The 26417-nt window shown below is 49.1% G+C and overlaps 1 protein-coding gene across 1 annotated transcript in view; it reads right to left on the bottom strand.

Annotated features, from left to right (window-relative positions):
• Positions 1-909: 909 nt before the first annotated feature.
• Positions 910-26417, bottom strand: part of TMEM222 (transmembrane protein 222) — a 141396-nt gene continuing 115888 nt past the window's right edge. Inside the window, exons 5-6 of the mRNA XM_086957598.1 lie at positions 2119-2249; positions 910-1710 (exon numbers count right to left, since the gene is read on the bottom strand). Coding sequence (XP_086813724.1) covers positions 1623-1710; positions 2119-2249 — 219 coding nt within the window. The 3' untranslated portion in view covers positions 910-1622. The remainder of the gene's footprint in view (positions 1711-2118; positions 2250-26417) is intronic.

A 26417-nucleotide genomic window follows, 5' to 3' on the forward strand; every position in this document is an offset into this window, starting at 1 on the left:
TGCAACACGGCTACAAGGCATTGGCAAATCCAATAGCTCTTGCATAGACTAAACCTACTGGGTTTGCCAACGCTTGTTAAAGACAGGCAGTATACACGTCATGGAACACATACAGCTCACACTGCAATGCAGCATCGGCTGACAGTTGCAAGAATCTGAATACAGCTGCTTGACAGAAAACAAATGTGAATGCAGCTGCTTGACAATGAAGTTTCCGCTTCTCTGAGGCTTCTCCTGATCATTAACACAATGGTAAGTCTTCAGAGTCAAAGGTTACATACAAAAGTGGGTGATAAGAAGAAATGGTGGCCAGCCAAAAATACAGAATGCTAATCAGCCATTCAAATATATGAAGGAGACAGCCCGCACTAAGCTTCCTATGAGTTAGGGTATCTATGTTCAAAATATGTGGAGAAACAGGCAGAAGTGAACGCTCTTGAGATTTTCAGCCTTCACTATCTAGACCTATGAAATGGAATAGGTGAAAGCAGAGCCATACTGTCTGCCCAAGGAGTGGGTAGGTGGGAAGGGGACAAATGGAACAAGACGGGAAAAGCAGAGTCTGGTTTGTCACCTTAACACTGTCATTCAACTCCCTACCACCCTTTACTTACCAGAATACCTCAATCCTCTGTCACATCCAGATCTGGCCAGCACCCAGGTCTGCCAGAGTTCCTGTCGGAGGTCTGGGGAGCTGTCCACAGTGGTCTTTCTCTGGACAGCAGGAGGTAGTTGTATGGAGGCGTTGTACTTGCACAATGGGGCTCAAGTTATGTAGAATGTCATGCAGAACATGAAAATAACAAGCATTGGATATTATATTGTAAGTGCTTTCAGAGATTTAAAAAAGAAAACTGGCAATAGGTTATTTTTAAGCTGTAACACATATGGGCTAAACCTAAACAAGAATTACAATTTCAGTTGAGTCCTTTATTAGTGACCTCCTGTCTGTACATTACATAGCAAAATAAAAAAAACTTGATGTGAAGTTAAATATCTCATTAGTCTCGTGCTGCCTGTTGACACAAGAAGAATCTAAAAGTTGAGGGCTGTCAACCACTCTGAAATCAGACTGGGCTGGCTGCATCCAAAAATCAACAAAAATGAACTGGCAGGACTCATCTCCAAATGACATCAACCTAGATCAGCAGCACCGAAAAAGGAACAGGACTAGCAGTACACAACACCTGAAATACTGTCAGCACCCTGAAACTTAACCGAAGTTAAATATGACTAGCAGCACCCAGAAACCAGACTGGGCTGACAGTACCCCAAAGCCAAACTGGACTGGCAAAATCACACTTGATTATTAGAAATACACATAGAAGACACTTTGTGATGGCACTCAATGTTCGGAGAGGTGCTTCTTGGACAGTGCACCCAAGCCTCATGTTCCCTGCACTAGGATTGCTGGGTGCCTCACGGCGCTCTGTAGTGACCAATGAGGGGCCTGGATGGAAAAGAAGAGTCGATATTCCAGCCTGTGCGCAGGGAGATGAAAATGCTGGGCATGTACACAGGAGAAGCACAATATACACATGGAAGCGGTCTTCCTCGGTCTCAGCCATGTGCCCACAAGCTGTTTCAATCAGCTGCACTAGAAGGAACAAGTGTCTGTGCCATCACCGAAGATGAAGGGCCAGCCAAACTGTGATTCCGATGCCCAACACCAGGAGAAACGGGAGCCACGTCTTGAGGAACCCACCAAAGCTGAGGGAGAAACAGACAAGAGCTTCAGAAATTTTGGGAAAAGTACATCAACTGCAAAGTCACCCATAATTTCCCACCTCAAGACCAATGGTTCTCGCGGCAAAGCACATGAGACAGAACTAACTTCTACAAGCCTTTTAGAATCACCATGTGCAAGCATATTATTTGACATTGGGAATCCTAAAGAAGCGGATTCCTAAATAGATTGTCAATGTCATTAGATTAGCTATGGCGGGACAGCTGAGCAATTAATGCATGGATTTGGAGCCAAAGCTCCCTCCTGCTGGAGCTACTGAAAGGGGAGACCGTTTTCATGATAAAATGTTCTCCCTATAGCTGGGGGTGTCTGCATCCTATTAAGGATTGGAAGGTGGGAATTATAGCCAAATCCCAGTTTGCACGTCATACCTGATATACTTGCCGTGGAGAAGCATCAAGAAGCAGAGCTTTACCATATTCCAGGACGAGCTGCCATTGTATCTCATAAGGTTCAGTGCCATGGCTACGTGAGAGTGGCAGTTGTCACAGCAAAGGTTGTGCTAGGCAGAGAGGGGAGAAAACATACAAATTACTCAAGAATGTAGCCCTTACTCTGCAATCCCTAAGCCCTCCCTTCCTCAAAGTTCACGGGGTATCTTGCTCAAGACCGAAGAACAGGATCAGTTCAGTTCATTTTGCTTTATTTCGATAACTGGCATCATAAAAGCACCAAGAAGCATTTTAAAAACAAGTTACAAAATGACAAGCGATACAGAGATAGATCGGAAAATGTGCACAGCCAGAGTGTTAAAGTACAGTGTTGCACCGCAAAAGATAATACGGTTATCAGAGACTACACAATAAAAGGTATAAAAAATTAATTCGCAAAACCGTAGATAATTACATTACTAACAGTTAAAAAGTACAATCATACCAGTCCTACCTAATAAGGACATCACAAAAAAGCAGAGTGTGGAGCCCGCCATGCAAACCCAATAAATGAACAAGTTTGGGCCCTCTTTTTGGGGGGGGGGGTGAACTAATATAAAGTGCCAATGCATGAGGTGAAGCTTTAATAGTGGATTGAACATTCATCTTGAGTTAGAGTGGTTTCTCCACAGCTCCAAAGATATGATGTTAGACCAACCCCGCAAGGCTTTTTGCCTAACTATCCAGGCGTGGCTGAGGAACTTAGCCACACCACAAGCAAAGAGGGATCTTGCATCAGACTTCAGAATCGCAGAGCAACCCAGTGGTCCGGCGTGCCCAGTTGTCAGGCAGATTGGTTTTAGCCATTTAGACCTTGCTGCTTTATACGCCGGACAAACATAACATGGGCAATGCACTCCAGTAGGGCTCTACAGCAGGGGCAATCTTCTGTTTTCTGTTTGGAAGGGTGCCATTTTGTAGTCAATGCGCGAACAGGAAGCGTACCAAACCTAAAATTAATATACAGCATCCTGTCTCTTGGTACCTGAATTATATCTAGATATGGCTCAAGGCCTCTACTCTGCTTGTGGCGATAGAATTCTTCTGTTAGTCTGCCCACGTTTGGCTTGCTAAGTTCCTGGATCTCTAACCATTCCCAGTACAATCGTTTGAGCTCCACTTTGCTAGGGGGATTTTGCCTATCCCTGGATTCTTTGAAACCCAGAGCTATCAATGTTTTCCTGACGCTTGATATCCAGCTGATTGTGTGGCTAAAGTCTAAACTCATCACCTCAGTTAGTGTTTTGGCGTATTTGTAAAGTTCAGGGGTCTGCCTTATAAGGGCCCAAAAAAGCAGTGGGCGCAACTAGGCAATATCGCTGAACGACCATCTGCCCATGTCGCGCATTAAGGGTGTTAAAGGGGCATTACTGGGAAGCATCACCAAATCCCTCAGAAACTTATGCTCAGATCTACAGATGTCACCCACATTATCAAACCTCCATAACTCGGCACCAGAGAGGGCTGAGCTAACTGCTTTAGCGCCATAAACCGTGAGGGCCGGGGCAACAGGCCTACTTTGTGAGGAACGATGTTCTTTACCTAATACCCAGACCACACGTTTATGGCTCATGAGCATCTTAGATAAATGGGGCCTCCATTACATCAGAGAGTCGGATACCAAGGTAGTTAAAGGTACTGACTCCCTTCAGATGAGTCCCATCCAGCATAAGGTTGCTTCTAAATGGTTTGTGGGGGTTGATTGACATGAACTTGGTTTTTGAGGTATTGATGACAAGCCCCCAAGAGTCACAGAATGATTGGAATCTATTCAGCAGTCTTTGTAAACCTGCTGGGGTGTTAAGACACCAGCAGGGTGTCATCAGCTAACAGGAGAGTTGGTACCTTGTCACCCGCCAGGGTTGGAGCGTCAGCTGAATCTTCTTGCAAAAAGCTGACCCCCGTTCACATCTAAAGAGAACAGGGGGGGTAACACAGCCTTGGCAGACTCCCCTGTTGACAGGGATCTGCTACGTCAGCTGGCCTTGTGTCCACCATCTCACCTGTGCATAATTGCCTTCATGGAGCCGGACCAGCAGGTTAAAGATTATGGTAGGGGTGCCCATATCTCCAAGTATCTGCCACAGCTTATTCCTGGGTAGCAAGTCAAAGGCGGTCTTTAAATCGATAAAATGTGAGACAAAGACTGTCCTTGCCGATTACCACGACTTTCCAATATATGAGAAGCAGCCTAAATACCTGGCCGACCGTTCCAGTGCTGGCCCTGAAGCCAGCCTGATATTGGGAAAGGTCATCTCCGCCCTCTGCCCAAGATTGGATCATCTGTAGCAAGACTCTACCCAAAACCTTCTGCCTTGCATCTATCAGACTGATTGGTCTGTAGTTTGAGGGTTCTTCTCTGGCACCCTTTTTTATAGATCGGGACCCCCTCTGCGCCCTTCCAAGATTCCGGTACTGGGCAGCCACTGGCAATGGCATTGATAAGTAAAAGAATATAACGTGCCCAATTTGTAGTGACTGCGAGAATTAAGTCTCCAGGCAGACCATCTGTTCCAGCTGCTTTGGCAGGTACCATCTTCCTGAGCACGGCTTCAATTTAAGCCAATGAAAAGGGATCACTGACATTGCCAACACCAGAGGAGTCTAAGGGGTCACATAGCCCCTCCAGATGTGTGGCCTCTGGTGCAGAGTAAAGCTTCCTAAAATGATCATGCCAGTCCTGGCTTTAGATGTGATTGGGGAGTGAGCAAGAATCCTTCTTGCTACCCCCGGTGACTAGGGTCCAGAATAGATTAGTGTCCTTAGCTACGCTAGCATCCTTCAATTCCTGCCAGTGCGATTCGTCCCACTTAATCTTTGCTTGGTGCAAAGCTGCTCTGTAATCCTTCCTACCAGTCTTGATCAGGGGGCAGTTCTGGTTACTAATTGCTATAGCTAGGAACTGCCTTTTATGCGTACAGTCTTACGTGTACCAAGAGTGTGGCCCTTGCTGCTCTTACTGGATGCTAGAAAATATGCACTCACTTGTTCCATTGTGCATGAGTGGATAATGGGGATGTCTAACAGCCCCCCTGGATCGGTAGCTGCAGCCTGAAGCTCTGATGTGTTCGGGGTCAGGACTTGCCGAATGCCAGCTATTTTTGATTCTTGCAATGACACCTTACGCCATTAAAAAAATCTTTTACATTTTGAAGGAACAACCTCTCTAGTAGAGGTTAGCGTTCAGGTGCTCTCGAGATGGCAAGGACAGCCCACGGAGAATTCATATTAGCACAAAGAGGCTTTGCCCGGGCGCGCCCCTGCACTGCGATAGGCGCTTTTTAAAGCGCGTGCAGGAAGATGGCTCCTCCCTCCTGGGAGATCAAGGCACTCTGGGGCTTTGATTCCCCCGACCCAGTGGCAGTGATGGCAGCGCGGTGCAATGTTCTGCGCTACGGTAGGCGTTTTTAGGTCGAGGACTATCGGTTCTGCCGTAAGGCAGAAACCGGAAGTCGGAGATTTAATGATTCTTAGAGTGCTGCATTTATCCCTCCCTCTTTTTGCTCTTTCTCCATTGGCTGGCTTCCTAAATGGAGGCCAGCCATTGGAGGAGAGAGCCATCCCTCCAAAGAAGCCCCGTCTTTTTCGGATTTGGGGGCGTCATTTTTGCTGTTCTTTAGACAGTGACGTCGCCCGTCACTCAGAACAGCAAAATACGCCCCCAATTCCGAAAAAAAATCTGAAGCTTGTGGCCGCCATTTTAAGTCTTCTTGTGATGAGGTAGGCTGCTGTCCTCGTTTCCCGCTGTCTTTTTCCCGCCCCCCCTTCCGCTGTCCGTCTCTGTTTCCGCCCTCCTCCCGCTGAATCGGTCGGCCGTTGTTTTCTTTCCCTGCCTGGTCTTTTTCCCGCCCCCCTCCCACTGTCCGTGTTTGTTCCCGCCCTCCTCCCGCTGATTAGGTCGGCCGCTGTGCTGTTGTATTCTTTTTCCCACCCCCCTCCCGCTGTCTGTCTTTCTTCCCGCCCCCCTCCCGCTAAATAAATCATTCAGTGGTAGCCGTCTTTTTTGCCGCCCCCTCCCGCTGTCTGGTTCCCGCCGTCTTTTTTCCCGCCCCCTCCCGCTGGTCCTGTCCCGCCCGCACAGGATCTCATCGCAACTGGTATCTTGAACGCTCACCATAATTGCAGGACGCTGAGGTGTGCGTGCTCAGGACTCGGGAGACGGAGGGAACAGACCGGAGCACTCCTGAGGAACGAGGACGAGCCAAATGAGGAACAAGGACGTGAAGCAGATGAGCTCATCGAGGAGCGAGGACGAGAAGCAGACGAGGCACCCCAATGACGTGCGGAGAGAGCCGGTGTTGAGCAGGAGGAGTGGACGGAAGAGTGGTGGTCACTCCCGGAGGACGTTGTAACGCCGCCGAAGCTCAGGAGAATTGCGGCCCCCGTGGTATGTCGTCCTGCTCTGCCCCCCCCCTTCCCTCCCCCCGCAGCTCCGTCGTCCTGCTCTGCCCCCCCCTTCCCTCCCCCCGCAGCTCCGTCGTCCTGCTCTGCCCCCCTTCCCTCCGCCCGCAGCTCCGTCGTCCTGCTCTGCCCCCCCCCCCTTCCCTCCCCCCGCAGCTCCGTCGTCCTGCTCTGCCCCCCGTCGTCCTGCTCTGCATCGAGGGTAGTGGTGGCCCATCTGTAATTGGACCCATCATGTCAATCAAGCCATGTGAATTTTACCTTGTGCTGATGCGCACCGCCTCATTTACCTCTTATTCCATTTGTGCTGATGCTCACAGTCTTGCTTCATAATTCCCTTGGTGCACAGAGTTTTGCTCTCAGTGATTTACCCTGCGCTGATGTGCACAGCCTTGCCCACGAAGCTCACATTGTGCACTGATGCCCACAGCCTCGTTGGGCATTTGTGTTTTACAGCCTCTTTGGGCATTTGTTTGTTCAGCGCTGACGCATACAACTTTACCTGCTAATTGTCTCTGTACAACTTTGCCTGCGAATTAATTACGTGCGCCGAGGCGTACAGCCTTGCCTGCCTTCTCTGTATTTTGTGCTCAGCTAGGTATCAGTCATTTGCCGGTGTAGTTTCGGGGCTGTTGCACACAGCTTCATCTGTCAATTGTTTCTATTGCGTTGATGCGCACTGCCTTTTCTGTGTGTTTTACGTTGAGCGCTGATGTACCCAGCATCACCGGTCATCTGGGTATTTTACTGTTTTTTTTTTTACTGTTGCCCCACTTCTCCGTCGTCCTGCTCTGCCCCACCCCCCTTCCCTCCCCCCGCAGCTCCGTCGTCCTGCTCTGCCCCCCCCTTCCCTCCCCCCGCAGCTCCGTCGTCCTGCTCTGCCCCCTTCCCTCCGCCCGCAGCTCCGTCGTCCTGCTCTGCCCCCCCCCCTTCCCTCCCCCCGCAGCTCCGTCGTCCTGCTCTGCCCCCCGTCGTCCTGCTCTGCATCGAGGGTAGTGGTGGCCCATCTGTAATTGGACCCAGCATGTCAATCAAGCCATGTGAATTTCACCTTGTGCTGATGCGCACCGCCTCATTTACCTCTTATTCCATTTGTGCTGATGCTCACAGTCTTGCTTCATAATTCCCTTGGTGCACAGAGTTTTGCTCTCAGTGATTTACCCTGCGCTGATGTGCACAGCCTTGCCCACGAAGCTCACATTGTGCACTGATGCCCACAGCCTCGTTGGGCATTTGTGTTTTACAGCCTCTTTGGGCATTTGTTTGTTCAGCGCTGACGCATACAACTTTACCTGCTAATTGTCTCTGTACAACTTTGCCTGCGAATTAATTACGTGCGCCGAGGCGTACAGCCTTGCCTGCCTTCTCTGTATTTTGTGCTCAGCTAGGTATCAGTCATTTGCCGGTGTAGTTTCGGGGCTGTTGCACACAGCTTCATCTGTCAATTGTTTCTATTGCGTTGATGCGCACTGCCTTTTCTGTGTGTTTCACGTTGAGCGCTGATGTACCCAGCATCACCGGTCATCTGGGTATTTTACTGTTTTTTTACTGTTGCCCCACTTCTGTGCTCAGAATTTTGTTCTGTTGATTTTACTGTTAAATTATTTCTGTGCTTAGCATATTGTGGTTACGTCTGTTTTACATAAGTAAGCTCGTGGGTCCCCTATAGTCCTAACAATGCAAAATGTACTTGCTCCCCTTTTCGTCCTAGGGCATATTTTAAAACTGCTCCTCTTGCACTCTAGCTAGCACCCACCCCAGCATATGATGGTGATGCAGTCCTTTTGGGACGCGTCCCAACCACTGGGCATGGACGTGTGGAGTGTCTCCTCGAATGTGATGCTGGCACAAATAGCAGGCTCACCTCTACTATGAGCGTTGCATCATAATTCAGGGGTTGAGAATCTTTTTTTCAATCTAGCAATAATCTGAATGCTATGTAATAACACATTTATTGCGCTATCAAGTACAACTTTCGGGATGGACTGGTTGCCATGCTACTCTTTTCTACAGTATGGTACAATGTGCCATTGTTATTTTTTTATTTTAAAATGCTACGCTTTGCGTATCGATACATCGTTATAGTTTTTACTTGTGTTGGCTTGGATGCTCTTTATATTTTTTTACTTCGTCCCACCTCAACAAGTATGTCCTTTTATTTATTTTTTTAAACACTGGCTTTATTAAATTGATTCAAATACACCTTCTAGTACAAGTTGTACCGACTGAGTTAAGTAATGTGTATGTAAGCTTAGAAGTAGTGTTCTGCTGTGTGACATATTTAGTTTGCTTGACGTCATACAGGTGACGTGCCGCTGTCTGCAGTGAGCGTTTCACCCACTGAGCTACTTCACCACACCTGGCACGTGTCACCTGCAGGTCACAAGACGACCCCTGCAGCAGGCACATCAACACTCTGAGCTGCTTCACGTTGTTTCAATCGTGGTACCAGAGCAAGTCCATTAACGCTGGACATACCTCCCCAGTACAGTGCCCGGAAGCTTACTGCAGCTAGACTAGATCTGTGCAACAGGCGTCTTAACCCTGTCATCTATCTACAAAGCAGTCTGTTGGTGACGAACACGAATGCGTTACTATAAGTTCCCCTTTGTTTTCAGATTATTTCTGCAGAGTTTATATAAAGTCAGACAATCAGGCGGCAATACTGTGGCTCATATAGGAATGCATTACAACCACTGCATTACAACCAGGGCTGCTTTATCCCTCCCTCTTTTTGGCTCACAACTACCTCACAACTTTACTCTCTATCTCACTCTCTCTCTATCTCACTAGCTCACTCTATTTCTATCTCAATCTCACTCTCACTACCTCAGTATATCACAACTCACTCCCTCAAAAATTCACTACATCACTCCCTCACTAACTCACTCTATCTCACTACCTCACAACTTCACTCTCTCTCTATCTCACTACCTCACTCTCTCTTTCTATCTCACTAAGTCACTTTCACTCTCTTTCACTACCTCACTCTCTCTCTATCTCACTACCTCACAAACTCACTCCCTGTTTCTATCTCACTACCTCAGAACATCCCTCTACCTCACTCTTTCACTACCTCAGTCTCTGTCTCTCACTACCTCACTCTATCTACCTCTCTCTCATTACATAACTCTCTCTACCTCACTACACCACTCTATCTCACTACCTCACTATCTCACAACTTCTCTCTCTCAAAACATCACTACCTCACTCTCTTACTACCTCACTCTCTTACTACCTCACCCTCTAGCTCACAACTTCACTCTCTCTCTCTAACTCACTACCTCAATCACTCTCTATCTCACTACCTCACTCTTTTTATCTCACTAACTCGCCATGAAACCCCTGGGTGTTGTGCGCTTAAAAAGTTTAGAATAACATAACTCACTTTCACTCTCTTTCACTACCTCTCTCTCTCTCACTACATCACTCTATGCTTATATCATTACCTCACAACATCCCTCTCCCTCCCTCACTCTTTCACTACCTCACTCTCTATCTACCTCACTCTCTCTCACTACCTCACTCTCTCTCTATTTCAATACCTCACTCTCTCTCTTTCACTACCTCACTCTCTCTCTGCTAATGCAATAGGTATCACATATGCAAAAAAAGCTAATGCCGATAGAAATGACAATGCCATTTATTTAGGGATACAAAAAAGATAAAAAAAATAATGAGCAATACCAATAGCTCTACCTATAATATTGCCGAGACCATTGCATTGTAAATGCTTGTTTAAAGCGTGTGCAGGAAGATAGCACCTCCTTCCTGGGAGAGCAAGGCACTCTGAGGCTTTGAGTCCCCCGAACCGGTGGTAGTTATGGCAGCGCGGTGCAACAAGATCAGCTTTGTACAATCTACGTTTGAAGAGGGAAGTCTAGGCACAGCAAGGACAGTCAATGCCCAGGCCACCCAGGGCAAGTTCCCTGTAGCTTGCACAGAGCACCCATTCTACTCTTCATTCATACTACAAGATGAGGGAATGGACTATGCAATGATAAATTAGGTTTTGATAGTATGGACCACTGCTACAAGAGTAACCCCTTTTACTGATTTATCCACGGAGTCCTGTTTCTTATTCCTTTATATTCATAGTAGATTTGCAAACTGTCTCCAATAAGGGTGAAGATAGCATGCAGCCAGACGAAAAGGCTTAGCCAAACAGATCTTCAATAAAGCTCAACAACATGAAATCGTCTGACCATTATAAACTGTAAAAAAGTGGGCAGAAAGGGCCATGTAGCATAATTAGAGATGACAACTGGAGGGTCATGTTATTATACGGTCACAGAAAAAGATTTGCACCTTCAATAAATACATGAACGTGCCTGGGAAGAGGCCTTTTACAGATCAATATGCAGGTAAGAAGACTATGGGCAGTAGATCCTTTGAAGGTTTCAATGCTAAGATGTTCAGCAGGTCACCAAGGGCCAGATGTAGGTGGAATAGATTTACCGATTTTAAATTACCGAATTTTACCGATTCGGTAATTAAAAACCGGTAAATCTATGGGGTCGACATGTAGGTATTCCAGCTGTGCTGGAATACCGAATCGGATGATTTTGGTATTTACCGATTCGGTAAATACCGAATCGGTAATGCCCATTCATTCCTATGGGCTTTGAAGCCCATAGGAATGAATGGGCATTACCGAGTCGGTATTTACCGTATCGGTAAATACCGATTTTCACAAGGCTGCAGGGGGTGTCACTTTGACACCCTCTGGCACCCCCAAAACAGGCTCGGGTGCCATGTGGCAGGCATACATGCCCTAAGGGCAGGTCTGCCTGTCACATGGCATAGGTATGCATGCACACATGTGCATGCACACATTTGCATGCACACCGGAATCGGTATTTTACCATCAAATTGGATTTGATGGTAAAATACCGATTCGGTAAGGCTCCTGGGACTCTGAAGCCTACATATGGGTGGCTCAGATACAGTAAATTTACTGATTTTTTATTTTACCGAATCGGTAAAATTACCGAATCGGTAATTTTACCGATTCGGTAAAATAATGCCCCCTACATGCCTATCACCTATTTACCGACCGACCTACATCGGGCCCCTAGTGTTTGACTGAAGGGCAGTTTATATTTTAACAGCAACAGGTAAAACAGAAGAACCTTCCAAACCAAGAGAGTTACACTTGGCCTTATATGAGGAAGACAGAAAAAGATTATAAGGAAATGGATCTCCACGTTTATATGGAAATTGGGGAGGATTTTCAGATATGCAGAATGACCACCTTTTGAAACTGAAAATTCTTAAATAGCTTTTAAGAGGGCAGAGACTGAAATTCTGAGTCGTGAGCATATGTCACCACACCCATCGAAAGCAGGTTTGCATTAGATGAGTGGAGGCAATACACTGAAAATCTTTGTGGGCAAGAGAAGCCAAAACAGCATTCAAATCACAAACTGGCTGTGGCTTGCTTAGCTGGGGAAAACAAGTCCCATCGAAAAGATATTCAACCACAAAATTCTGAATAGATCTTTTAACTCATAGTTCCTCATAGCATCTCATACTGTGTGAAGGTGTTGTCAGGTCAGGTATACTCTGCCGGGTGGCAGATGTAAGAAAGGGCATGTGCATTGGCAATACAGTCACTTACTTCAGTATGGTTTCATGTAGAAGATTTCTTCAGCACCTCAGATTTGCTAGGTTTGAAAGTCGTTAAATAGCATCAGGGTAAAAAGAGTTCCACTTCTGAGGCCAAGTTAAGCAACAGCTTAGTTTGAACAAGTCAGAGTCCTAATTACAAGGCCAGTGAAGATCCAACTTTCAAGGTGTATGCTCAGCTATAAGTGAACTAGCTTGATAAAGACTGGAATGAAGGGAGATACTGGGACTTGTAATCGAAAAGTCTATGTTCCCTGCGCATCAAAAAGGCATGACATAAACATAACATGTTTATTTGTAATTGGCACATTCACCCAGAAGGGAGTGGTGTGGCTCACTGGTTAGAGGCGGCAGACCCGGGAGCAGAAGTCGGCTGGGACAAGGGTTCAATTCCCGACGTGGCAGGGTCGTGGACTAGGGTCAGCTGACTCGATAATTCTCGCTTCGGTGCCTACTCTAATCAGGGGTCCCACTCGGCAACTCTGGGCATTAGCTTGCCTAATCTCCACAACGGCCCCATCAACACCTGGGATGCCTGGCTCCACCGTGGGGTCTCCCAGCAGGGACCATCCCACAGGGAAAGTCAGGACGGGTTCCCCAGCGTTTTACAGCGCCAGGAAACCTACGGGTAGCAGTGCGCTTTACAAGCTCAAACATTAATTAATTAATTAATTAGCGCTGAATAATAGAGTTCAAGTTCGGCATTTGTATAGCGCACTACTCACCCAGAGGGTCTCAAGGCGCTAGGGGAAGGGGTTCGTTATATGTCGAATAGCCAGGTTTTAAGTTCTTTTCTGAAGGTGATATGGTTCTGAGTAAGGCGGAGGTGGGCGGGGAGTGAGTTTCAGGTCTTGGCAGCCATGAAGGAGAAGGATCTGCCACCCATGGTGGACTTCCGGATGCGCGGGACTGCGGCGAGGGCTTGATTGGACGATCTTAGTTGGTGGGTGGGTTTGTAGAAGGACAGTCGAGTGTTGAGGCATTCGGGTCCAAGATTGTAGAGGGCCTTGTGTGCGTGGGTGAGAAGGCGGAAAGTAATTCTTTTGTTGACGGGAAGCCAGTGGAGGTCTTTTAGATGTCCGGTGATGTGAACTTGGCGCGGGATGTCTAATATGAGTCTCGCTGACGCGTTTTGGATGCGTTGGAGTTTTTTCTGTAATTTTGCTGTGATTCCGGCGTATAGTGTGTTACCATAATCCAGTCGACTCGTGACCAGTGCGTGGGTGACGGTCTTTCTTGTCTCAAGGGGGATCCAGCGGAAGATCTTTTTGAGAATGCGAAGTACGTTGAAGCTGGAGGACGAGACGGCGTTGACTTGTCTGGACATCGAGAGAGAGGAGTCTAGGATGAAGCCAAGGTTACGTGCATGGTCTGTGGGTGTGGGTGCAGTGCCCAGAGCGGAAGGCCACCAAGAGTCGTCCCAAGCTGAGGGGGAAGATCCTAGGATGAGCACCTCCGTTTTGTCTGAGTTGAGTTTAAGGCGGCTATGTTTCATCCATTCGGCTACTTCTTTCATGCCTTCGTGAAGATTGGTTTTGGCGGTGTTGGGGTCCTTGGTGAGGGAAAGGATTAACTGGGTGTCGTCGGCGTAAGAGATGATGTTAAGGTTGTGTTGACGCGCGATGGAAGCGAGTGGACTCATGTAGACGTTGAAGAGGGTGGGACTGAGTGAGGATCCTTGAGGTACGCCGCAGATGACTTCGGTGGCCTCTGAGTGGAATGGGGGAAGGCGGACTCTTTGAGTTCTCCCAGCGAGGAATGAGATGATCCAGTCCAAGGCTTTTCCTTGTATGCCGATGTTGCTGAGGCGATGTATGAGGGTGCTGTGGCAGACTGTGTCGAAAGCGGCGGATAGGTCGAGTAGGATGAGGGCCACTGTTTCTCCGTTGTCCAGGAGTGCTCGGATGTCGTCGGTCGCTGCAATGAGGGCGGTTTTGGTGCTGTGTTTGGCTCGAAACCCGGATTGAGATGGATCGAGGGAGTTGTTGGATTCAAGGAAGGCGGTGAGTTGGCTGTTGACGGCTTTCTCGATGACTTTGGCCGGGAATGGGAGGAGGGATATGGGTCAGTAGTTTTTAAGTTCAGAGGGGTCTGCTGTGGGTTTCTTCAGAAGGGCGCTGAGTTCGGCGTGTTTCCAGCTATCTGGAAAGGTGGCAGAGTTGAACGAGCAGTTGATGACTTCACGGAGATGGGGTGCGATGATGGAGTCAGCTTTGTTGAAGATGTGGTGGGGGCAGGGGTCGGTAGGCGAGCCAGAGTGGATTGAGTTCATGAGGCGAATGGTGTCTTCAGTGGTGATTGGGTTCCAGGCGCTGAGGTTGTTAGTTGGCGGAGTATGATCTGGGGGGGGGGGTGGGGAGGGTTGATCGCTGGGAGTATTCTTCTCGAAGCTGTTGTGGATGTCGGCAATTTTGTTGTAGAAGAAGGAGGATAATGCGTCGCAGAGGTCTTGGGAGGGAGTGATGTCGTTAGATGCTGCGGTGGGGTTGGTGAATTCTTTGACGATGTTGAAGAGTTCCTTGCTGTTATGAGTGTTGTTGTCGAGACGATCCTTGAATGTTGATTTATTGGCGGATCGAATCAGTTGGTGGTGTTTGCGGGTGGCTGTCTTGAGGGAGGTCATGTTGTCCGAGGTTGGGTTTTTTCTCCATATCTTCTCCAGGGTGCGGCATAGCTTCTTGGATTTTTTAAGTTCATCATTGAACCAGGGAGCCTTTTTGCTGGCTGATTTCATCTGGTGCTTTTTCAGGGGTGCTAATTCGTCAGCACTGTGGGTGATCCATTGCCTGAGGTTGGTGGCCGCTTGGTTTGGGTCCATTGAGAGGGTGGGAGGGTTTTGGTTGAGTGATGTGAGAAGTTGGTCGGAGGTGATTTTGTTCCAGTTTCTCAGAGGAATAGGTTGTGGACGGTTGTGGGTCAGGGTGGTTATGTAGCTGAAGTGAACACAGCTGTGATCCGTCCAGTGGAGAGCTGTAGTGCGATCGAAGGAGATGTGTTTGCTGGAGGTGAAGATAGGGTCGAGCGTGTGTCCGGCTGTGTGGGTGGGGGTGTCAACAAGTTGTTTGAGTGCGAGATTGGCCAGGTTGTCCAGAAGGGTGGTGGTGTTGCGGTCGTGTTTGTTTTCGAGGTGGTAGTTGAGGTCTCCTAGAAGAATGTAGTTCTCGGAGGCGAGGGCGTGTGGGCTGACGAAGTCCGTGATGTCATCGCTGAATTGAGTGCGGGTGCCTGGAGGCCTGTAGATGAGGGTGCCTCTAAGTGTGGTCCTGGGGTCGGTGTGGATCTGAAAGTGGAGATGTTCGGAGGTTGCAAGATTGTCGTCGGAGCTGGTTGTGATTTTGATGGTGTTCCTGTGGACGATGGCGATGCCTCCTCCTGTTGCGGTCTTTCCGGATAATCTTGTAAGTGTCCGGTATGGCTATGGCGATGTCGGGAGCTGATGATGTGTTCATCCATGTTTGAGTAAGGAAGGAGATGTCAGGTGACGCAGTATCGGTTAGGTCCCAGAATTCTGTTGCGTGTCTGTGGACCGAGCGGGAGTTGAGCAGGATGCACTTTAGGCGGTTAGAGTTGGAACTGTGTTTGGAGGACGTGGATTTGGTGAGGGTTCTGAGGCAGTTGAACTTGCAGGAGAGGCAGGCGAATGGGCCGTGAGAACGTCCTGGAGTAGCTTCGCAGCATAGTGGTGTACGTCCGGGGTTGAAGGCGAGGACAGTAGCGGCATCATATGTGATTCCAGAGGGTTGGGAGCGGCGGGGACCAGGGGGTCTGGCGCTGGGCGCGGACGGGCGCAGACGGGCTTACCTTTGGCGCACCTTCGCGCGCATGGGGCGCGACCGCTGCGCGTTAACGCTGAGCGGGAAAGCATCTTTCATAATGGATAGTGGAGGGGGCGGGGGCGAGGGAGGATCAATCTGGGAGGCGGGGGCGGGTTGGGGAGGCTGGCTGCAGGCACAACAAACAAAATGGCAACAATACCCCGAGTGAAACTGGCCGAGATTGGGGCACAGAGGTGGAATGTGCTATGGTCTCGGTGCAATCAGGCCTAATTAATGCAGTTGCGTTCCCACGTTCCCAAAAGCAAGCACACACTTTAAACACGCAAGTTGTACAATGCGAGCATACGTTCCCAAAAGCAAGCACACACTTTAAACACGCAAGTTGTACAATGCGATCGCGGAATAAAATACAAAGCGCTACGATATCTTGGCACAAAGCAGGCAATGGGGAGAGCGCTACGATACCAGAAGGCAGTCTGAAATCGGCAGGCAGTGTGAGCAGCAATGCGGGGCGAGCAGGGAGCGACCGCTTCTCACGGTGCAGCGAGAGAGGTCACTCATTTGATGGTACTCATTTTTATCAAACTGAAAAGGAAGAAAGGCTGAGTGGAGCTGCCGGGATTTGATCTGTGACCAGGATATCCCAAGAACAGGACGCATACAGCCAGTACTTTGTGTTCTCCAGTTCTGCAATTTAAGGAAGATCACTTACTTCAGTAGAATATGTTACTTAACTTCAGTAATGCCTTTTCTGGTAGAGACTCCAACTGCAGATTGCTCAAGTTGTGAATTTCCCCCAGGAATCAGGCTGGGTCCAGATTTAGTTTTTAGCAATTCCCTTGAGAGACGGTAGCTGGCATAATGCAATTTGTGTCTGGGTTGTCCCGCCTTTGATGTGATTATGGGGCATCTCTCTACGCACAGACATTAGCTTTTTTTCTCATCCCTGTGTGCACCAAAGGAAGCAGAGCCATGGACATCAAATATGGCAATGTGCAGACTGTCAGATTTGATTCTTATTAATGGACTGAATGAGTATTCCCACAGAACGGGGAGTAGGGTGGGTCAGTGAGGAATATGCAGTTAGATAGTCTCTAGCAGAAAAGGCAGTACCGAAGGTAAGTAACTAGTTCTGGTATAGACATCTAACCTTAGATTTCTCACGTTGTGAATATGTACCTAAGCAATATATCTCCTCTTTTGGTAGGTTTGCAGAATGACTCAGACCACGAAATCCTGCAGGACAGACTGAGTGGCTGTTCAGACAGTAGTGCTTTGTGAACGTGTGGAGGGATGCTTACGTAGTAGTCTGGTGAAGTCCATGATCGACACACTGTGCAATGAGCACGCAAGCTTTATGGGGGTTGCTTATGGGCAAGCCCACAGCACATCTTGATGTGTAACACAATCATCTCAAGATGGTTCTCTTTTGCACTGCTTTGCCTTTCTTAGCTCCATAGAAGCAGACGAAAAGTTGGTTGTCTAATCGGTAACCTCTAGCTCAATTGACATAGAAACTAAGAGCCCTTTTAGGGTCATGGTGATGAAGCTGTTCTTCCTCCTTGGGCGGGGGGGGGGGGTATGTTTGAGGTGGTGCATAGAAACCAGCCCTATGTGGAATGTTTCGACTACCTTTGGCAGGAATGCCGTTTTTGTCTAATTTGTCCAGGAAAAAAGATAAATAAGGTGGCCCCACGAACAACGCTTTAAGTTCACTGACTTGCCTGGACAATATTATGGGGATGAAGAATGCTGTCTTTGTAGTAAGAAGGCAAAGAGGACAAGTGTGTGTGTGTACGTTGGAAAGGAATGCACATCAAGTTAGTGAGTACCAAGATAAGGTCCCACTGTAACATCATAAATATATGGACCATCCCTTTGAGAAAACGAATTACAACAGGTGACTTGAGAAGGGATGGCAGATCTGGCAAATATAAGAGAGCCGAGATGACAGAAAGGTAACCTTTGGCTGTTGTCGCAACAAGGCATTGCTGGGCTAAGGACAAGCAAAACAGGAGAACATCTGTTAACTGCACATTCAGGGGTTAGATACTTCAAGAAGGAACACCAAGCAATAAAGTTCTCCAAGGGACCTGCATATGCAGGTTTGGTGGAGTGACGCCTGGTTGCTAAGATAATAACAATCCTGTAAGGATAGAACCTAAAGGTTGTCAACTGTCGTCGCTCAATCTCAAAGCATGGAGGTGTAGGTTGTGAAGGCTTGGGTACACAACCTGTCACTGCTGTTGCAACAGGAGGTCGTTTCAAAGGGACAGCCAGAGTGGAGGATTCATGCCACTGACCAGAAGTTCTGGGTCCACACTCTCCTCGGCCAGTCTGAAGTCAACAGAGTGACGAAGGCCTGGTCTTTCCTGATCTTCTTCAGGACTCTGACCAAAAAGGGAGAAGGCCTCCAGGAGCTCAAAACCTCAAAGTGGGTGGGAGGCGCTTCTGAGGGAGAATTGCCTTGTGAATTCCCGCATGCAAACGTTTGGGCACTGCCCATGGTTAATAAGATAGAGAACCTCTGCTGCTCTCCTAATGACTGTGGCAAAAGAGGCTGGTTCTTCTGTCACCATTGTTGGATTGGGGTGACAAGATGCTAACATACGAGGATATAGCAAGGCAACTAGCACCCTGCAGGTCGCCAAAGACATTGCCATCTTCAAAGCATAACTCCTCCTGATAATCATCACTATCTCCTTATATGAGGTGTGGGGGAACCGTATCTTCTCTGAATGGGCATATTGTTTCGGAGGAAGTAGATGGGTCTTTGAACTGAAGAGTACTATTGGCTCAATTTCCAGCAACGTCGGTTCCAGAGTCAGTCTCTGGGCCAGGGCGTCAGACGTGGATGTGTTCGAAGCCCACCATGAGTGGCTGGAGCTGTCCCAGAAAGCAGAACTAGCGCTGTAATTGGTTCTGTGGAGGGAAAACAGGATTGTGACCAAGAAGTGCCTGGGCTGCTGCACTACTCTCAGTGGTGGGAGTGATGGGACAAACAAGACCCATGCTTTAATTTTTATAGGGCTCCCTAGACCTACCTGATCACTGTGACTTTGATGACGATTAGTCACGGGAGTGGCCTAGGGAGCGGGAGTGCACCCATGATTGGCATTGCTGCGCCTTAGACTAGGCGTGCTTTTTTATCCTGCAGAGCTCGGCAACACAGAGCTTTTCTTAGCTATTGCAGATGCTTGGGCTGGAATTTGTCTGCACACTTCCATCATTTGTTGAAGACAAATATCTGAAGTGATAGGATTCGAGAAGCTCCAGAGGGTCAGCAGGTGGAGAAAAAGTAAATTACATCAGCAGTGGAGGTGGCGCTGTCATAGTAGTCCAGTCATCACATCTGAGGCAGGATAGACACGGAGCAGAGCCACATGATGTCACTTATCGACATGCAAGGGAATTGTTAAAAAGTTTCTGGATCCAGTCTGACACCTGTGGGAAATTCACAAGGGGAGGAATCTGTAGTTAGGAGTCCATCAGAAGCTCCTAGAGCTAGTTATGGTAGTGACTGGAAGAGGAGTTGGACTAATCTGTTTAGGAAGGTTGGGTGTCCCCGAATTGCTCTCAGGTGCTGATGTGCAAAACAAGAGACCGTTCAGATTATCTTGACCTAAGAGAGCTCCAAAAGAGGAGGTGTTTGCAAGGGGAAATGACTCTTTTGCCTAGACTATCCTCCTGGTTAAGGGATTCTCTAGTACAGATACTGCAGACAAGAGGCCAGAAAGACCTGAGCATCTCAGGTAGTTGCGTGATAAAATAGTGGAAAGACCCTCAAAGTCATTCCTGTTACACATTCACCAATGTACCACTTTGTACATGGCACCTCAAGCATGTACCACTGTATGACCAGCGGCAAACCAACTAGTCTAATACAGATCTTTGGGTACCTTGGAGCTGGTTTGTGTCAGGCCATTTACACATTGTATCTGTAGGTGAGCACCAATGGTGGAACCACTGCTATCCAAGGGAATTGCTGGGAATTAAGGCTCCGATACAGGAGCTCAAACTAAGAGGTGTTTGCATACCCTTGTGCCCCTGACAGAGGAAAAACAAGCATTAGAAATGCAATAGGTCTCGCAGCATTAGAGTTAGTGCATTTAGAATTGTTTATGGGTTTTTTTTGTAAATCTTTAGCATTTTTGTTCCCTGTAGCCAATGCTAAAGAAAAAAGCCATAAACAATTCTAAAAGCTCTAACTCAAATGCTCTGAGACCTATTGCACTGTGTGAGGGTGAGGAGTTGAGGGTGAGTGAGGGTGAGGGTGTGTGAGGGTGAATGAGGGTGAGTGAGGGTGAGTGACTAACTCTCTGGATCGACTGATTCCTAAAAAAAGGAGGCTTATCAGGGAGAGAAGAACTGCTTCTGCCCCCTGGTATACTCCGGAACTCAGGAGTTGCAGAACTTCCTGCAAAAGGCTTGAACGTGCCTGGAGGAGAGAGCAGACGGAAGAAAGCCGGGCTAATTATAAAAGAGAGATGAGAAAATACAAAAGTGCACTGAAAGATGTCAAAAAGATTTTCTTTAGTGATAAGATTGAGAGGGCAAGTAACTCTCCAAGAGAATCCTTTAAAATTTTTAAAGAACTCCTCAAAGCCCCAGTCCCGCCAGTCGTGCACGTCAATCCTAAAGATAAATGTGAAGAACTGGCTAGTTTCTTCCATTCTAAAATAGATACAATCCTATCCTCTCTGCCCGCTATGCCTCAAATCTCTGAGCCGGCTACTGGTCCTATAAGCTGCCCGACCGAACTTGTCTCTTTTGGCCCCTTCTCGGAGGAGGAGGTTACAAAGGTCTTGGTGGAGATGAAGAGTGGATCTCCAAGTGACCCAGTGCCTATGAAACATCTTAAACTTGTGGCTAATACTCTGTCAGCTCCTCTTACTGACCTTGTCAACCTCTCTCTCTCTCATGGTATAGTCCCTCAGAGATGGAAAAAGGCAGTAGTAAAAGCCCTATTAAAAAAACCAGGCTTGGATCCCGCCAATCTGACCAACTTCAGGCCTATCTCGCTTCTGCCGGGGTTTTCTAAAATCGCAGAGAAGCTGGTTAACCGTCAGCTCTCTCACTATCTTGAGTCCAACCACCTGTTGGGAGACTCCCAGACCGGTTTCCGTCCCGGCCAAGGAACGGACACAGCCCTGCTGGCGGTAGTGGAGGAAGCAAGGAGCACTCTTGATGCTGGAGGATCAGTGGCAGTGATCCTCCTGGACTTGAGTGCTGCCTTTGACACCGTGAGTCATCAGGTGCTCCTCCAACGCCTGTCAGAGGTAGGTGTCTCAGGGACGGCCCTGAAATGGTTGGGATCTTTTCTCTCCAACCGTTTCTACCAAGTCTGGGAAGGGGCAGAACAGTCTTCCCTATTCCCTCTTCAATGTGGAGTCCCTCAGGGCTCATCGTTGAGCCCTACTTTGTTCAATGCATATATGACTCCACTTGAAAGAGTGGTATCCCCCTCGGGGCTGAAGATCATCAGCTATGCTGATGATACTCAGCTGGTGGTGGGCCTCACTCAGCTGGCGGAACAACCCAACTTGTTGCATGACTGCCTGGCTAATGTCTATCAATGGATGTCCAACTCAGCTCTGAAGCTCAATGGAGGAAAAACTGAGCTGATGCTCTTGGGCAACACCAGTCCCTCCATCATTACCAGCTGTTGGCCCCGGTCTCTTGGCGACCCTCCATCTCCCAAGAAGGAGATCAAGTCCTTGGGAGTATGGTTGGAGGAAGATCTGTCCTTTAGGACCCACGCCAGAAAGACCGCGGGGGTTTGCTTCGGTCTACTGAAGTCAGCCCGAAAGGTTCTCCCACTGCTTCCGGATCCAGCTAAGAAGCTTTTGATGCGTGGCTTAATCCTTTCTAGGCTTGACTTTGGTAATGCCCTGTTTCTTGGTGCCCCTGAAGCCACCTTTAAAACCCTCCAACAGGTGCAAAATGCAGCTGCCAGAGTTTTGATGGAGATCCCTAGAAGGCAGTCTGCTGCCCCGGCCCTGAAAGCACTTCACTGGCTCCCTGTTAAGGAGCGGGTGAAATTCAAGGCGTTGTGTACGGCCCATAAAATTCTCCATGGCAAAGGCCCCCCCATCCTGTTTAATATGGCCCGTCCTTATAAACCTCCCCGCCTTTTGCGCTCAGACCAGCAACATCTTTTGCAATCTGCGAGAGTCAGGAGAGCTCGGACTGGGGGCAGGCGCTTCTCGGTACAGGTGGCATCTCTGTGGAACTCTCTGCCCCTTAAGATTCGCTCAGAGCACAAGATCCTAGTATTTAGGAAACTTCTTAAAACCTACTTGTTTCCACAGTAGTGAGTTATCGAGTTCCTCCTTCTTTGGTCTGTTGCGCCGGGATGCCCCCGGGTAAGCTGAGCGCATTACAAATTTCATATAATAATAATAATAATAATAATAATAGTGAGGGGTTGAGGGTGAGTGAGGGGTTGAGGCTGAGTGAGAGTGAGGGTGAGTGAGTGTGAGTGAGGGTGAAGGTGAGTGAGGCTGAGTGAGGCTGAGTGTGAGTTAGGGTGAGGGTTTGCGGGTGGGTGAGGGTGAGGCTTTGAGGGTGAGTGAGGATGAGTGAGGGTGAGTGAGGTGTTGAGGGTGAGTGAGGGTGAGTGAGGGTGAGTGAGGGTGACGGTGAGTGAGGGGTTGAGGGTGAGGGGTTGAGGGTGAGTGAGTGAGGGTGAGGGGTTGAGGGTGACGGATTGCGGGTGAGGGGTTGAGGGTGAGGTGTTGAGGGTGAGGGGTTGAGGATGAGGTGTTGAGGGTGAGTGGGGTTGAGGGTGGTTGAGTGAGGATGAGTGAGGGTGAGTGAGGTGTTGAGGGTGAGGTGTTGAGGGTGAGTGAGTGAGGGTGAGGTGTTGAGGTTGAGTGAGGGTGAGTGAGTGTGACGTGTTGAGGGTGAGTGAGGATGAGTGAGAGTGAGGGTGAGTGAGGTGTTGAGGGTGAGGCGTTGAGGGTGAGGCGTTGAGGGTGATTGAGGGTGAGGGTGAGTGAGGGTGAGTGAGAGTGAGGGTGAGTGAGGGGTTGAGGGTGAGTGAGGGTGAGTGAGGGTGAGTGAGGGTGAGTGAGGGTGAGTGAGGGTGAGTGAGGGTGAGTGAGGGTGAGTGAGGGTGAGTGAGGGTGAGTGAGGGTGAGTGAGGGTGAGTGAGGGTGAGTGAGAGTGAGTGAGAGTGAGTGAGAGTGAGGGTGAGTGAGGGGTTGAGGGTGAGGGGTTGAGGGTGAGTGAGTGAGGGTGAAGGGTTGAGGGTGAGGGATTGAGGGTGAGGTGTTGAGGGTGAGGTGTTGAGGGTGAGGTGTTGAGGATGAGGTGTTGAGGGTGAGTGAGGTTGAGGGTGGTTGAGTGAGGATGAGTGAGAGTGAGGGTGAGTGAGGTGTTGAGGGTGAGGTGTTGAGGGTGAGTGAGTGAGGGTGAGGTGTTGAGGGTGAGTGAGGGTGAGTGAGTGTGAGGTGTTGAGGGTGAGTGAGGATGAGTGAGAGTGAGGGTGAGTGAGGGGTTGAGGGTGAGGCGTTGAGGGTGATTGAGGGTGAGGGTGAGTGAGGGTGAGTGAGGGTGAGGTGTTGAGGGTGAGTGAGGATGAGTGAGAGTGAGGGTGAGTGAGGGGTTGAGGGTGAGTGAGGGGTTGAGGGTGAGTGAGGTGTTGAGTGTTAGTGATGGTCAGGGTGAGTGAGGCTGAGGTGTTGAGGGTGAGTGAGGGCGAGGGTGAGTGAGGGTGAGTGAGGGGTTGAGTGTGATTGAGGGGTTGAGGGTGAGTGAGAGTGAGGGTGAGTGAGGGTGAGGGTGAGTGAGGGTGAGTGTGAGTTAGGGTGAGTGTTTGAGGGTGGGTGAGGGTGAGGGTGAGGGGTTGAGGGTGAGTGAGGATGAGTGAGGGTGAGGGAGGGGTTGAGGGTGAGTGAGGGTGAGTGAGGGTGAGTGAGGATGAGTGAGGGTGAGTGAGGGGTTGAGGGTGAGGGGTTGAGGGTGAGTGAGTGAGGGTGAGGGGTTGAGGGTGAGGGATTGAGGGTGAGGGGTTGAGTGTGAGGTGTTGAGGGTGAGGGGTTGAGGATGAGGGGTTGAGAGAGAGTGAGATTGAGGGTGGTTGAGTGAGGATGAGTGAGGGTGAGTGAGGTGTTGAGGGTGAGGTGTTGAGGGTGAGTGATTGAGGGTGAGGGGTTGAGGGTGAGTGAGGGTGAGTGAGTGTGAGGGGTTGAGGGTGAGTGAGGATGAGTGAGAGTGAGGGTGAGTGAGGCATTGAGGGTGAGGCGTTGAGGGTGAGTGAGGGTGAGGGTGAGTGAGGGTGAGGTGTTGAGGGTGAGTGAGGATGAGTGAGAGTGAGGGTGAGTGAGGAGTTGAGGGTGAGTGAGGGGTTGAGGGTGAGTGAGGGGTTGAGGGTGAGTGATGGTCAGGGTGAGTGAGGGTGAGGGTGGGTGAGCTGTTGAGGGTGAGGTGTTGAGGGTGAGTGAGGGGTTGAGGGTGAGTGAGGGTGAGGAGTTGAGGGGGAGGCGTTGAGGGTGAGTGAGGGTGAGTGAGTGAGGGTGAAGGGTTGAGTGTGAGTGAGTGAGGGTGAGGTGTTGAGGGTGAGTGAGGGTGAGGGGTTGAGGGTGAGTGAGGATGAGTGAGAGTGAGGGTGAGTGAGAGTGAGGGTGAGTGAGGGGTTGAGGGTGAGGTGTTGAGGGTGAGGTGTTGAGGGTGAGGTGTTGAGGGTGAGGTGTTGAGGGTGAGGTGTTGAGGGTGAGTGAGGGTGAGGTGTTGAGGGTGAGTGAGGGTGACGGGTTGAGGGTGAGTGAGGATGAGTGAGAGTGAGGGTGAGAGACGTTGAAGATTACATGGCAGATGTTGGATTATGTGGCAAACACGGCAAATCAATAATTATGCAAAAAACGCAGCAGCCGCACAATTCCATCATTATAAAGAGTACATAAAAAAGGAGGGTGTTGGGCACAAGTTAATTTCATGGCCTTAAGATACCGCAAGCAGGCCTGGCTATCTTATCACCCCAAGGGAGTTTAGAACATTTTTACATTATGATTAGACTGATTGAAACTTGTTTACACACGGATACTTAAATTAATTTTACGATCACCGACTGTGGTTTCTTCAAAGTGCTCAAGTCCTGTATAATTTGGCAGGGAATTCATGAGCCAATCTCTGTCTTCAGATTGGCGCCTGGTGTATACAGCTCTTGTTAAAGCATAAATATTGTATCAGGTTTTCTTTTCCACAAATCTCCCCTAAGCGGTCCTTTCCATTCACCAATGTGCGGACCACCACAAAGTCAGAAAACTGCCCAATGCGACGCAAATTGCATCCAATGTTGTTAGAGCCGGTTTAACCAGCGCTGCGTCCATGCAATAGAAAATGCAAAACCATGACCCGGCAGTGCGGCGAGTTTAAGAGTAGATTCTCCACCTGAAATACAAACACACAAAGCAAGTTTACAGGCAGCCAAAAGCAGGGTTTAATTAACACCCCAAAAGATGAAACCGAAACGAGGCGAACTTAACGTATTCAGCAGTGGCACACATTTCACTCTTAGGCAAATAGCGGAGAGATACAATGTTGAGGCACTTGAGGGCAGCAGTTGTTTGATGCTATGAAAGCCGAGGTCCCTGAGCAACTGCAAAAGCCAAACGAACATGTCCGTCCGATGACATGGACAGCCGCAGCCATCCATCCATCTCTGTCCAGAACAGCCTTCGAGTCGCTCAGACTGGGCTCGATACATTATTTATAGTTTGAAAGAAGCCAAGCTCCGCAGAGCAAGTTAATGCTCGTCTGATATAATAACTGCTTCTTACAGAAAACGAACGGCTTTAAAAGACCAAAACTATCAAAGATCTTCTCTAATTGTGGCAGAAGACACCCTACGAAGCTTAACACAACTGTTGAGCTTGAAGAAGAAACAAGTACTTAAGACAAGCCGGAGGGAAGAGAGGGGAGGGGGGAGGAGAAATGCGACACGGCGGGAAGGGGAGGGGGCGGAACGGGGGAGGGGGCGGAGAGGGGAGAGGTGCGACACGGCAGGCAGGCAGGGGAGGAGAGGAGGAGGGGGGAGGAGAGTAGGGGAGGCACGGCAGCCAAGCTCCGCAGAGCAAGTTAATGCTCGTCTGATATAATAACTGCTTCTTACAGAAAACGAACGGCTTTAAAAGACCAAAACTATCAAAGATCTTCTCTAATTGTGGCAGAAGACACCCTACGAAGCTTAACACAACTGTTGAGCTTGAAGAAGAAACAAGTACTTAAGACAAGCCGGAGGGAAGAGAGGGGAGGGGGGAGGAGAAATGCGACACGGCGGGAAGGGGAGGGGGCGGAGAGGGGAGAGGTGCGACACGGCAGGCAGGGGAGGAGAGGAGGAGGGGGGAGGAGAGTAGGGGAGGCACGGCCTAGCGGCCGTGCAATCAAGTAGTGAGGGGGCGGAGCTGGGGGAGGCTGTGGAAGAGAGTAGGC

This window comes from Lissotriton vulgaris, chromosome 2_1 (genome assembly GCF_964263255.1).
Source record: "Lissotriton vulgaris chromosome 2_1, aLisVul1.2, whole genome shotgun sequence".
Taxonomy (NCBI): domain Eukaryota; kingdom Metazoa; phylum Chordata; class Amphibia; order Caudata; family Salamandridae; genus Lissotriton; species Lissotriton vulgaris.